This window comes from Natator depressus, chromosome 2 (assembly GCF_965152275.1).
Source record: "Natator depressus isolate rNatDep1 chromosome 2, rNatDep2.hap1, whole genome shotgun sequence".
NCBI classification, from domain to species: domain Eukaryota; kingdom Metazoa; phylum Chordata; order Testudines; family Cheloniidae; genus Natator; species Natator depressus.
The window spans coordinates 204671764-204686259 of NC_134235.1; the positions used below are offsets into that span (position 1 = coordinate 204671764).

Below are 14496 nucleotides of genomic sequence, written 5' to 3' on the forward strand. Positions count from 1 at the left end.
TATGCTGTTTGCCACTATCACATTGTTCACTCTGCTAGTGTGTTTTACCTTTTCTCCCACCCTGTGTCCGTCTTGTCTATTTAGTTTGTAAGATCTTCAGGACAGGGAGTATCTGTTACTCTGTTTGCTCACTCAGTGTCTAGCACAATGGGGCCCTATTCCTGGTTGGTCTTTAGGTACTACTGTAATAAAACATGATCATTAATCATTAATAACTTGTACGTGTAAAGAATATGGTCAGAAACAATATTTTATGGATAAATCGAAGAGTTAAAAAAACTGAATACCTAAGCCATTTTGTCCACCCACAGCAAATATTTTGTCTTTTACAAACACCAGCCCATGATTCTTCCTGGCTTCTATCATTGGACACAGCTCAGTCCACCTGAAAAAAAATAAAAAAAAAAAATGAGGAGTTATTCACCTAGTTCTTGGTCATTTATTTACATTTCTTTCCCATCTTCTGGGATTGGGGAAAGGCAAGATATGGAGGAGGAAAGCTGCCTAAAGCACAGACCTCCAGTTTGCAGCCAATCAGCCAAATATCCCATGTTCCTATTCACTATTCCTGTCCCTTCTTCAGTAACTGCACAATTCTTCCTGGTTGTCTATAGTTTAGCTATTTAAAAAGTGAGCAAGTCCACGAGCAAGTCCACAAGAGCTGCTAGTAACAAAGGGCGTTAGCACTGGTACATACGTTTCTGTTGCTGGATCATAAACTTCACAGGAATTCAGGACCCTTCCAGAAACATTGTTTCCCAAACTTCCTCCACATACGTAAATCAGGCCATTTGCCTCCACCATCCCATGACTGCAACGCTGAGTCAGCATGCTGGGCTTTGTGTGCCAGCTTTCTGTTCTTGTATCATAGCATTCAAATAAATACAGAGCAGAATTTCCTTCAAGAAAACAAAGTAATACTTACTTTAGCGGTCGCATTTGAAAAGAAAAACCGAACAATACTGAGTCAATACTTCAATCACCAGTAAAAGGGGAAAGCTGTTTTCTATCCCACTCCTCTCTACCTCGCCTCCCTAAAAATCCCCCCCAAAACTAGCTGGCCTTAAACCTGGGATAAGTTTTGATATCTGTACTTTAAAATTTAATGAAAGTCATTTGGATAGCTCAGGGAGGTGGATTAAAAGAAAAAATGAACAGAGACATGAGAGACTACATTTACACGTAATTGATAAAATGATAGTTTATCTGATGTCAGCTTCATTATTTAAAATGGGCTGAACTCTTAAATGCCACAGTCAAAACTGAAAGACTTGTAAACTGTCTTTGCACAGATTCATACAAAACATGATTCACATGACAATACACAGCTTGATTAATTCACTCCATAACGTTTGGTCACAATGTATTCTTTTTGGAATGATGTGGCTATATTAAGTTATAGCTTACTTCCATGTGATTAGTGACCACTTAACTACAAAGCTACAATTTGATGTTTTACTTCTTTTCTGGGGATGGCAAGATGGCATGTGCCTCTCACTTTCTAAAGGTCATGTATCAGTGCCCTTCCCTTGAAAGGGCCAATCCAGTTCCTTCTGAAGTCAATAGAAAGCGTTCTATTGATTGCAACAGTAATTCAATGATACTTTAGCACCAGCTTAAGTGCTTGTCTGAATCACGGCCCAATTGAAGAAGGTTGGATATGGTTTCCTCTAGCTACTCTGTCATTTTAACTCTTCATTCCATCAGATACCATCACTCAACTGAAGGCAAGGTATTTCCCCCTCCACTCTAGCAGGACTGAGCCTGCTACTTCTGCAGAACTCCAAACTCTTGCCTGACTTGGGAGGTAGGAATTCAAACCCTAGGAACCCATGTGGCAGAGCATTACATTTTCACTAGGCCATCAGGCCTGCATAGACTTCTATGAAACATATATGTATATTGTACATATCAGACTAGCCAAACTGCACATTAACTAATTATGAAACAGGCTGTGTCACACCTTAGTTCCGTTTAGTAGGGACAACATGGGATAACAACAATCAAAGCTAAACTACACATGGAATGGAGCATATTCTTCCTTTATATAAATACACACTCATTAACACTAATGGGAATTGTGCAAGTTAGCATTAACAGGAATGGCCACAGAACTTTATTTAAAAAAATCTGAAATACAACTTCAGTTCTGAATACATTATCAATACAATATAAATGAATCAATCTCTCTGTCTAAATAAAGTACAGAGTTCCATCACTTGTAATAGCTAACACAAATTTTCAAGTTAAAACTAAAATGCAGTCCCACCAAAGCAATAAGGGGGAAAGAGGCCATATTAGCCAAAGTAGTCTACAGTGAATAAATAGAAATCAGCCAATGAAATGCTCAACCTGGATTAAATTGGTCCCATGTTTTTCAGACTCTTATCATAGCCAAGCCCACAACACACAATAAGGTACTGGCTTGTTGAGTTTATTGAAAATTCTGTAATTTACAACTAAGTATTATAGGAAGATTAGGGAAAAAATCTTTAGATATAAGACAGGTTAAAATGTTACTTATTCACTCTGATCTTAAACAGGATGGTAAAAGTTTGTCACAGTTTGAATAAAAATATTCTTCTGGACAATTGGCCAATGTTTGTCAAAGATTCCAAAATACACTGCCAAAATTAATTCTAACAGAATAGTAAGAGGAGAACTAAATTAGCTTTAATGTTTATAGTGAGAAAAGGAGAACTATACATTTTATTTAACTGAAAACACAGAAATCCTAGAAGAGTTTCCTATTACAGGTGTATTAACTTCACATGATATGCTGGGCAAAAAAGCCTATGCAGTCAAAGTTTTGGTCACACTACCTTCATGGACTGTTTTGGACAGAGAAGGCTAGGGTCTGAATATCACAGCATGAGATGAGGAAATGATTTGAAAGAGGGAAAACAGTTATTTCACATGTACAACACTAGATGGCAGCTGTGAACTGTTGCCTTATCAATTGCAAAGTCAAACCTGATGGAAGTATTTTAAAATCAAATGCTATCTAAATATCACAACTTCCTATCAAGGGAATAATATTTCAGCGTTAAGCACTGATGATGGTGGTGGTTTATCTTCTGCTTGCTTTATTCTGTAGCAAAGCAGAACTCAAAATGACTTACTATGAATGGTACTGTCACAGTATTAGATATTTTGGCAGACTGCAGAGCTTTTAGCTCTTACACAGCAATAATCTGTGTGATTCTACATACATTACATTGCAACAATTGGCCTGATTCAGACCTTACTTACATCAGGGTAAATTAGGCATAAGCCAATTGAAATACATTGAGTTAATACTAAACTTTGAAATCAGAACCAAGGCACTTGTCTAGGCAATAGTTTTATCTTCCTCTGTGGTTTACAGGATCTTTTTGACTGTTACACAGTCAAAAATCTGTTTCTGAAGGAGAAAGTTAACTTCAGTTAACGAGGCAGAAGTTAACGGAGAATGAAAGAAAAAATACCAGCAAGAAGCAACTTTTTTCAACAAATAATCCCCTAAAATTGGGGGATAGGAAATCTCTCTTTCCATGAACAGTTAAGTATGGTTTTCCCTCCAATAAAAACGGATAGCGTTTGAAAATACTATATAGTTACATTAAATAGCATTATTAAGATGGCTGATATTTGGGCTTCATATTTATTAGGCCCATTATGGTAAGACTATTAACAGAAATCTTATTCACACTAGCTACCCAAATGCAATGTCTTGATGCTGCATTCGCGGTGACAAAAAAATCTTGGGCTACGTTCTGCTATTACAGAACCAAAAGTCAGTGGAATTTGTTGGGAGTTACACCAGTAAACAGAGAACAGAATTTGACCCCAAAATGTACTTGCTTGCAGCTAATTTACTCCAGACAGTTGCAGTAATTTCTTTCTGACACAGATAAAAGATAGACCGTTAATTTTTACTCAGTAAAATAGCATCTAAAAATGCAATAGAAATTGATAAAACCTCTCAGCATCTGGGAAAAGAAAGAAAGAGACACCCTATTACTGAACAGAAGAACTTTACAGTCTAGTATTACAGCAACATGTATAGATTCTATTCAAACAAGGAAGTCATGCAACTAAAAAGCATTTAATGTATTTTGGGTTTTTTTGTTTTTTTTTTTTAAAAAAGATTGTGTCTTACCCACTTCTGAACCACCAGATGTATAAATTTTGCCCTCTGCAGCACAGGCTGCAAGGCTATCTCGAGGCGTTGGAGGTCCCAGTTTGGAATACCAGCTATCCTTCACCACATTGTAGCAGTCCATTCGCTTTATAGGGAAGAGTTGGGAGCCACCCAAAATATAAACTACATTGTCCCAGAAGACACAAGCTGCATCTCTGCGCTTTTCAAAGGGACATCGGATGTCTGTCCAGCTGTAATCCTGCATTATAAAGAACAGGTAATGTCTACCTGCAGTGAGAGTTTTCAAAACAAAGATTTTCACAGAGATTTAGACATGATCAATTTTAAGTTTCCTTTTCAAAACAAAACACCAGTACTGTGAATTGAAGAACACTCCTCAGGCACATACATTTTGAAAAATTCTCTTAGACACACATGCAGTTAGCTGCAATGAACCATGGCAGTACCAATTTCTATTTTCTTATTCCTTTTGTGCACCCAAAACAGCTTCCTGAGAACTGAGACTTTAATAAAAGCACAAAAAAACCCCCAAAAACAGATTTGACCTCCTACCACCAATCATGTCAGAAACTATACATCTTGTCCATGTATTTCTTTTATGGGACTGGAAGAAGACATCTGATACAGAGAAAACACACTACAGAATAAAAATACGCCCAATTTTACAAAAGAGAGTGTTAAAAGTTTGTATCTCACATAGAGCTCTAATTGCTATGACAGCTAGGAGCTTGTTTACAATATTTACCAACACGTTATACATAGCTATCCACAGTGGATAGCACTAATAAAAACTGATAATGCTGCAGGCAGAAATGTTAGCAGCCACACTGTCAGGGATCTGAGTTCTAACAGACTGCAAGAAGACACAAGCACCAAACACGGTGGTAATGAGCGGGGGACCTTCGCTGGGAAAGTCCTAGAAACATCCAACCGAGGAGCTGACCACACACAGTGATGGCATATAGCACAAGAGGCAGCTTTTGAACAGCTACATCTCAGATCGTTCAGAGCTTTAAAAGATTTTCACCAACAGCTTAAATTGCACCCAGTGGTGCACAGGGAGCCAGTGAAGATTTGAGCATAGGGATTACACATGCATCACCCTACTCCATTCAGATGAAGGGTGGCAGCGTTCTGCACTAGCTAAAGTTGCTGGGTGGTCTTCAAGATAACCTTAAGTATATGTATTTCAAGGAGGTAGCATGAATGATACCTTGGTCAGACATGGAGAAAGAAATGTTACCAATATCTGGACTCAATGTAAAGATAACAGAGCTAAGTAAAATCAATATACTGACGACCGCAGCCCAAAAAAATCTTGCAATCTGCCTTAGGAGTTTCACGCACATCAAAGGTTGACAAGATGCACACAGACTTTGGTGATAATGAGTAATGGGCTAGCACTAATTTCTTGAGCCTATGTGACAGGCTGGCTCGCCCCTTATGGGGAGTCAGGCTTAGCCTTGCCTGTGATGGATCAGTTCTCCCCCAAGTGGATCAGGTGGCTGAATTCAGTTTCAGACCCACCTGGGAGGGCATCAGATAGTCTCTAAGGTGCCACAAATACTCCTTGGTTTTTTTTGCCTATATAGACTAACACGGCTACAACTCTGAAATAAAGGGCTGGGAGTATTCAGCTGGTGAGAAGAGCCACAGGTGGAAAGTTCTGTGCTGTGACTGGCCCTGAAGGGAGAAGGTGGCAGGAAAGGAGGCTCCTCTGGCAGGCCCTGGAAAGGGCCAAAACCCAGACAGATGGCCAGGAGGGAGATTAGGAATCAGGATCCAGTCTGCTAAGAAAGGCTCCAGGGAGAAGCCTTGCGGGTCAGCAGCTTGGATAGGAGGTAGACCTCTGGGGAGAAAAATCTGTCAATGCCCCACAAGAGTGGGGCAGAAGGGCCCCCCCAAGGGTGGTGGAAGGCCATTCTATTTTATGTTACCTGTGGGACTACTGTTTATCAGCATGACGCTGTATGGAATTTGGCGGACACTATGAATATTACAAACATTAATTTTGTAAAATTGCAATGAGTTGTGCCAGATATGTCATGTAAGATATCTGCACACATTATATAATTTGCCAAATATGATAATCTCATTTATGTATTTGAATCACCTTTGCATTATGGGTTATGGATATGTATGTCTGTATTACAAAACTTGTACTATGCTTCTGGGTGACACTCCCAGACAGTTTGGCATCAGTACTGCCTAGCCTGCTTGATGGCCCATTAAAGACCATCAGCTATACAACTGACCCATTGAGAGAAGGCAGATACACCTTCTGACTCAGCAAGGCATACAGGGACATGCCTATGGACAGAAAAGGCTTCCAAGCCACGTACTGAGCAGCTTGTGTTTGAAACAAAGGAAGCACAAGCCGCATGGCAAAAGACTATAAAAGGCAGCTATATCGTCTCCAATCCTGCTTCTTACCTCTGGAGGAACGTGGCTACAAACTGAAGCTCTGAACAAAGGACTGAATGATCCATCCAAGCTGTGGATGTATTCCAGGAGGGACTTTCAAGCCAGCAAACTCACCAAAACTGCTAGGAACCTCATGGACTTTGAATGTTTGTATGTATGTGACTGTTCTACCATTTAACAACTCTCTTCTTGTTCTTTTTTCTTTATAATAAACCTTTACTTTTAGACACTAAAGGATTGGCTGGCAGCGTGGTATTTTGGGTAAGATCCAAACCTGTTCTGACCTGGTAACGTGGCTGACCCTTTGGGGTCAAAAGAACATTTTTGTATATGTGAGCAGAGTTTTTTTAAAATAACTTCTCACTGTACTGGACCTAGGTGCTGACTGGGAGCCAGAGAACTGGAATGCAATAAAGGGGTTGTGGGATTTCTTTTTTTGCTTTTTGATAACCAGTGTGGGGGATCGGAAGCACAGTCTGTGACTGGTTGGGGAGTTTAACTTCAGTGTTAACCACCAGTCTTGGAAGCATCTGCTCTCCCTTTTGCAGGCTGCCCTGACCTTGGCATTCCCAGTGAGGGCTGCCCCAGGCACCCTAGGTCACAATTAGTAAAGTCACATGAGGATGCTGTTTAGGCTGACCCTCCCAACAGCTTCCAGAGAAGGTATGCTACAGCATTGGAAGAACACTAGCCTAAGTAAGGAATACTTAAACCTCAAGTTCTCTTGCTGCTTTGTGTAAGATCATCCTGTTTTCTAACTGATTTCATTGCAAAAAGCTTCTCTCCCTCAACTGCAGAGGAGATCTAGTGGGTTTGACCCCCTTCAGCATGAGGAGAGGCTTCAACATGTCAGCGCTGTGTGGGGCTTTGCCACACGCAGGGCTCGGCTCCTGGCCAGCGCCCCGGGCCCTAGGGTCTTGGGCCTGGGCTTTCCCGGGGCTCTGGCCCAGCCACAGGCAGCGGGGGAAGGAAGGAGCCTGCAGGCCAGGCTGTTGGTGAGCTGAGAGCTCCGACCAGGGGCTGGTTCTCCACACAGCACTGGGAATGGGACGTGCCCTGCTGGAGGGGATATGGAGGAGCAGCGGGGCTTGGTGGGGATGATGGGGCAAAGCCATAGGCGCCAACTTCTCATGGCACCTGTGGGTGCTCGTGCACCCCCCCACCCCTGCCCAGCCCCATTTCCAACCCCTTCCCCAAAGCCCCCGCCCCAACTCTGCCCCTCCCCAAATCCTCAGCCCAGCCCCACCTCCTCCCCTGAGTGCGCTGCGTTCCCCCTCCTCCCCACTCCCTCCCAGGCTTGCCGAGTGAAACAGGTGTTTCGCGACGGAAAGCACTGGGAGCTAGGGGAAAAAGCGGGCGCGCTCAGGTGAGGAGGCAGAGCGGAGGTGAGCTGGGACGGGGAGCTGCCGGTGGGTGTAGAGCACCCACCAATTTTTCCCCGTGGGTGCTCCAGCCCTGGAGCACGCATGGAGTCGGCGCTTATGGGCAAAGCAGGGAGGGGACAGCGAGAGGGGAAGCACATAAAGGGCCGATACGTAGGCAGCAGAGGTGACATTTAACCGGATGCCACCTGGCGCCTGCTCACACTCACCAACCACCGCAGCTCGCAGCCAGTGCCTCCTGGAAACAGGACGGAGGGCGGGACCCTGCTGGCCAAGAGCCGGCACACAGCGGGGGCTGTGCTGACAGACTAGCTGGGGGAGCGGCCGGCCCCACGCGATGCATCTTCACCCCGCCACCAAACTTGCACACCCACCCCCATCGTTGGCCCCTAGACCCCTTCCCCTTCCCCTCCCCCTGCTGGTGGGCTGGCAAGCAGGGATCCAGCCAGTACTGATGGGGAGGGGCGAGACAGAAAATATGGGACGATTTATCCGTTTTTAAGGAAGAGTTGGGACATCTGCAGGAGGGCTCAAATATGGGACTGTCCCTTTAAAAACGGGATATCTGGTCATCCTAATGATGCACCACTCTTTCCCCCTCTTAATGAGGGAAGGGCATGCATCACAGGAGCCCTTAGCCATGGTACATCTAGGAAAGCAGAATTTAACTTTAAAAAGGACACTTAATTGACTAAACAGCACGTTGACAAAAGGTAGAAATAGCTTCCAACCACTCCTCCTAATTTCTGTGCCAATGTGTGTAATCACTTTTTTTTTTTTTTTTATTTTAAATGGTTTTCCTCTTCCCCATTTTATGAAAAAGGAAAAAAACAAACAGGAAAACTGACTAGAAGTTTGTACAGGAGAAATTCTGCATTTGATAGCACTTTGTGTACTAAATAAAGAACCTGAAAAATCTTTTGCACCTTTTTACACTTATTTGTAACACTAGTAGAGAAAACATTTTAGGGAGAAGTGCAATTTTTGCAAGTTGATTGTGTCCCTTTAACACTCAAGTTTCTTCACTTTTGTGGGATTTAAATGATATTTTATCTCCTACAATAGCAGATGTCATGCAACCACCATGTTGTTACTCTATTACATTTTTTTAGTATTACTCCAAGAAGGCTACTCAACAATCTAGTTTGGAGAAGTATTATATAATCACAGCAAGGGATGACTCAGACATATGGAAAGGCAGGACTTTCCAAGGTTAAACAGCAGCTAAATCCCAAAATAAAAGGATAGCAACATGGGACTCAATGATCCTTCTATAACCTGTAGAAGACACTAACTGGGATCCCTGTGGGTTTATTTAATGATAACGTTCTAAGGCCCCAGTCCAGCAAAGCACTTAAGTACCTGCTTTGCTGAATGAGGGCATTAACAACAGTGTTGGTTCCTACACAGAACTTAATTCCTTTGTGATTTGTCATCTGAAATTCCTTCCTAAGCGGTGGTGGGGTTTTGTTTGTTTTTAAATATTGATGACAGGTTGAGGAAGATGCTTAATCACCCTCTTTGAAGACAATGCTCCTTCCCACCAAATAGCTTCCCCTTCCAAATTACTGGAATAGAAACAACCTTTAGCAGTGTTTCTTCAATAGGAAGAAACTCTCTACATTAAAGTTAAATATGAAGGACTACCTCTCTATCAAACCTGTGTGCAGCAGGCTGCATATAACTGAGTTTCATTCTTTACTAAGGCCCTGTAAAGATTTACATATGTGCTTAACTTTTTGCACTGAGAGCAGTCCTACTGATTTCAATAAGATCACTGGCAATACGTAAAGTTAAGCATGTGCGCCAATCTTTGCGGGATTAGAGCCTTAGATTGCAAACGCTTTGTCCCTGTGCATATACCACGTCAAGCATACTGGGGCCTTGATCCTTGCTTGGTGGCTTCTAGGCGCTACCGCAATACTAATTTAATAAAAGATTAATTACAGTGCTGCTTGAGAGACTTATTAAAAGCTTTTTCGGTATTGTTGGTGTTGAGTAAATACAGAACTGCTCAACATATACCAAATGGAACATCTAATATATGGCTAGTTAGCAGCACAAGTGTATGAGCACCAGCCAGTGTTTACAGAATGCTTTCACCCAGTCTTTAATTCTCAGATCTCCAATTACCCACTTGTCACTCCTCTTTAATATGACACCTTCAAGGCCATATAACTCAGGAGGAGTTCTTCTGACCAAGCAGGGCTACACAAAGCTCCATCCACAGTCAAATAATTCTGACCTTGTGATGGGTCAGAGTAATTGTTGCAGAACATTGGAAAATTCAAAAGGCTCCATGTGGTCTGACTCAAACCATTTTACTTGTAATATCTCATTTAGGTTTTGGTTGAAGATCACCTGACAGCAAACACAACCTTTCTTCAAGTTGCAAGTTATTGCCTTGCAGCACACACAGAACATATATCAGGGGCTTTTACAAGATTAAGCCTTCAAAAAAAAAAAATATCTAGGGATTCTGTACTAGTTTATATAGTTATTAATGGGTCTTCCCCCCTTTTACCTCAATTAACAGGAAGTACTTATTATGGAATTTAGTCTTTTTATTATTAGTTATGTTGGCAAAGAGACTGGATAAGCCAAGATAACAGAACTACCAATTAATGACTGAACCTGTAGTACTCAGAGCCAGTTTCCATTCTGCCTTAAAATAATTTCATACTTCACCTGTGTGATCTGAGATTAAGAGAAACAATTTGATCTAACACAGAGAGGTCAAAGCACATTGCATACATCACAGCCTTGTTAAAATGTCAGAAAAAATTAACTGTTTGAAGAGGATGAATAGACTGATCAAAGAAAATAGGTATGTTCTCAAATGTGGATTGCACCTTTCCGAACAACTCCTTGCTGGGAATTCATCATTTTACCCTGGAAATGTTATCCTACCATATAAATCTCCACTCTTGTTTCCTACAAAGACAGCGTTCATATATATATATATTTCTTTAGTATGTGAATCAAGTGATCAGAGGGGTAAAGTGTAATTATTTAGGAGTCCACAGTTCTTAATAGCAGTACATCATTGGAGACAGAGAATTTAAGTGCTCTTAGAGCCAAGTGACAGATGCAGGTATAGGAAAGAGCAAGTCTGGTTAAATTTTCCTGGATTTCAAGGGAGACATCTGTGCACAAAAAGGAAGAGACATGGAATGAAAGCCTAATCCCAGTGAAGTCAATGAGAATTTTGCCATTCGCTTCAAATGGAACCCAAGATTTTACCCAGGGACTCCTACATTCTGAATCATAGATTCTATGGCCTCAAATGGCCCTTCACAGTCGACCAAAAACACACACAGCATACAGCCATTTGAAACTGTAACATATATTTGATATGCCAATTTTACAGCAGTAAGTCTGATATGGTATATTGCTATGTGGTATTTTTATAAAAAACACATCACCCCAATAAATTTTTAAAATAGATATCAATGTGTTTTAGGATTCTTGTGTGTGTTGGGGTGACAGTGGAGAGCATAGATAATCTTTCTGTAAGCAGCTGAGGTTACCAGAGTATATATACACTGCATACCATCCAAATTTACTCCCTTTCTGCAGTTTGGGATTTATTAGTAACTGAAATTAAAAAATTAGCATTATACCAAAATAAATAAATAAATAAAAATCAATAAAGCACACATTAAATGGATTAAGAACTGGCTAACTGACAGTTCTCAAAAATTAGTCAAGGGAGAATCATCACTGAATGGGGACGTTTCTAGTGGGATTCCAAAGGGATCAGTACTAGGCCTCATGCTATTATTTTCATCAATGATCTGGAAGTAAATATAAAATCACCGCTAATAACATTTTCTAATGATACTTAGAATGGTGGAATGGTAAATTATGAGCACAGAGCAGTCACACAGAGCAACCTGGATTGCTTGGTAGGCTTGGTCCATTCAAACAAAAATATACCTTAATACAGTAGAGTCGCATCTTAGGTGGAGGTTAGGTTCTAAAGTCAGCGTGTAAGGCAAAAATTGCATATAGTCAAAATTACCCTTGAAAATCCCTTAAATCGCCTATAAAGTATAGTATACTGCACATGATTTTGCGTATACAACCCTGTACAGTAATGTATAAATGTATAATGTATACAGTAATGTACAGTATATAATAAAGAGTACATATGCAAAATATAATTTTACAGTATTGTATTTTTAATGACAGGGGGTCATCAGGGTTTGATGTCGATCCAGGAGACGGAGGTGACGGAGAGCATGGGTGACGGAAAGCGAGTCGTAGATGAAGAGGTTGGCTCTGGTTCAGCTCGAGAAGTTGATTTCGTAGGCTCATCTGCTGCTGGTTGTTTTTCCTTGAAAAACATGGTGATCGGCAACTGTCGCTGTTGTCTCTTGAGCTGCTGAAACATTTCTTGATACGGTCTCAAATCGTAATGTAATACTACATGTGATTTTGAGGCTTCGTTCCATAGAGGGATCGTATTCAGAAATTAAATCATTCAAGTGTTTCGCTGCTTGGAACACTTCAGCAAATTTATGAAGATTCCAGTTTGCTGGTTCTTCCTGTTCATCGTCATCTTCGTCTTCTGTAGACTATTTTATCAGTTCCTCTAACTCTTCATCAGTCAATGTTTCTCTATGGCTCTCAATTAATTCTTCAATTTCTTCCTCAAGGATGTCGACGAAGCCATCACCACCCACTTGCCTGGCCACATGAACAATGCGTTTCACTTCTTTGTCAATGGTTGGGAAAACCTTAAAATCATTCACACATTCTTTCCATAGGTTTCGCCAACATGCATTGACTGTTTCAGGCTTGATTGCATCCATTGCCTGTTTAATATAAGTGATGTAATCGGCAATGTTGAAGGACTCCCAAACACTCCATCACATTAAGATTGGGATCAGCATCCATAGTGCTACGTATCCATGAGAACGTAAGCCTCATGTATGTGGCCTTGAAACAGCGAATCACGCCTTGGTCGAGAGGTTGGAGGATGGAGGTGTATTGGGGAGGAGAAAGAAGACTTCAACGTCATTATGTGCAAACCGGAGTGCCGCAGGGTGGCCAGGAGCATTGTCTATGACCAGCAACACTTTAAAGTCAAGTCCTTTCTCTTCGAGGTACTGACCTCTGGAATGAAACACTTGTGGAACCAATCCAGAAATAATGCTGCTGTCACCCAAGCCTTTTTATTTGATTCCCAGAACACAGGCAGGAGATTTTTGTTCTTGCCTTTTAGGTCACAGGGATTTGCAGCAGAGCAAGCCTGGCTTTATTAAATGCCCAGCCGCATTGCCACAAAATAACTCAGTCACACGGTCTTTAGCTGCTTTGAAGCCAGGGGCTTGTCTTTCTGATTTTGAAATGTAAGTGCGGTTGGGCGTTTTTTATCAGAAGAGCCCAGTCTCGTCAGCATTAAAAACTTGTTCCGGAAGATAGCCCTTTTCTTCTATGATTTTCTTTAATTGTTCAGGGTAGGCTTTTGCTGCCTCTTCATTGGCAGATACAGCTTCACCAGTAGTCTGCACGTTTTTGAGGTTGAAGCAGTTCCTAAAACTGTTAAGCCAACCTTAGTTGGCTTTAAATTCCTTTTCATCAGAAGGCTGTCCCTCTTCGGCGGGAGGTCTGAACAGCGCGTAGAGGCTAAGAGCCTTTTCTCGCAACATGTTGCCATTGATAGGCACATGTTTATGGATCATGTCTTCCAGCCATAAGTTTAATGCCTTTTCAGTCTTCACTAAAGTCTTATCATGCACCTGGCTCATCACCTTAGCAGTTATTGGAGCACTTGATGCCACGGCTTGACGAATTTCTCTCTCACTAATCTTGATGGCACGGATGCTAGATTTGTTGCAGCCATATTTACGCGCCACACTGGAGACCGACATACCATCACTCAATAAGTCCATCACAGCTAGTTTTTCCTCCAGCGTTGGAACAGATCGTTGTTTCTTCTGTTGAGCACCAGATGAAGTAGTTGGCTTGCATTTAGGAGCCATGTTGTAAAAAAAAAAAATACATATTTTTAAACACTAGAATCGCACTCAGCGTGGCGAGATGCTCACAGTATGAGAGGCACGTGGGAACTGAGACTGACTGAGGGAACAGTAGATTCACGTCTCCCATCTCACACTCACTCCGGGGCATACGCTCATTGAGTGGAATGGTGGGCGGAATCACCTGCACTATTTACAGGTATCTTGTTTTTTGTTTTGTTTTTTTGCCGAGCACATACAGTTGAATTCACGTAAGTTAAATGCACGTATGATGAGACTCACTTGTACAGCCAAATGCAAAGTGATATATGTAGGAACAAGGAAAGCAGGCTATACCTAGAGAATTGGGGACTGTATCCTGAAAGTCAGGGACTCTGAAGTGAACAACTTAGCATGAGCTCCCAGAGCCATGCTGTGGCAAGCAAGGCTAATGCGATCCTTGGAGATGCATGCTGGGGAGTAGGAAGGCAATTTTAATTCTATACACAGCATTAGTGAGACTGTACTGTGTACAGTTCTGGTGTCTCCATTTTAAAAAGGCTGTTGAAAAAACTGGAGA

The 14496-nt window shown here is 41.6% G+C and overlaps 1 protein-coding gene across 1 annotated transcript in view; it reads right to left on the reverse strand.

Annotated features, from left to right (window-relative positions):
* Positions 1 to 14496, reverse strand: part of KLHL7 (kelch like family member 7) — a 43824-nt gene that overhangs the window by 4645 nt on the left and 24683 nt on the right. The window contains exons 8-10 of the mRNA XM_074945781.1: positions 4142 to 4382; positions 698 to 899; positions 288 to 385 (exon numbers count right to left, since the gene is read on the reverse strand). Coding sequence (XP_074801882.1) covers positions 288 to 385; positions 698 to 899; positions 4142 to 4382 — 541 coding nt within the window. The remainder of the gene's footprint in view (positions 1 to 287; positions 386 to 697; positions 900 to 4141; positions 4383 to 14496) is intronic.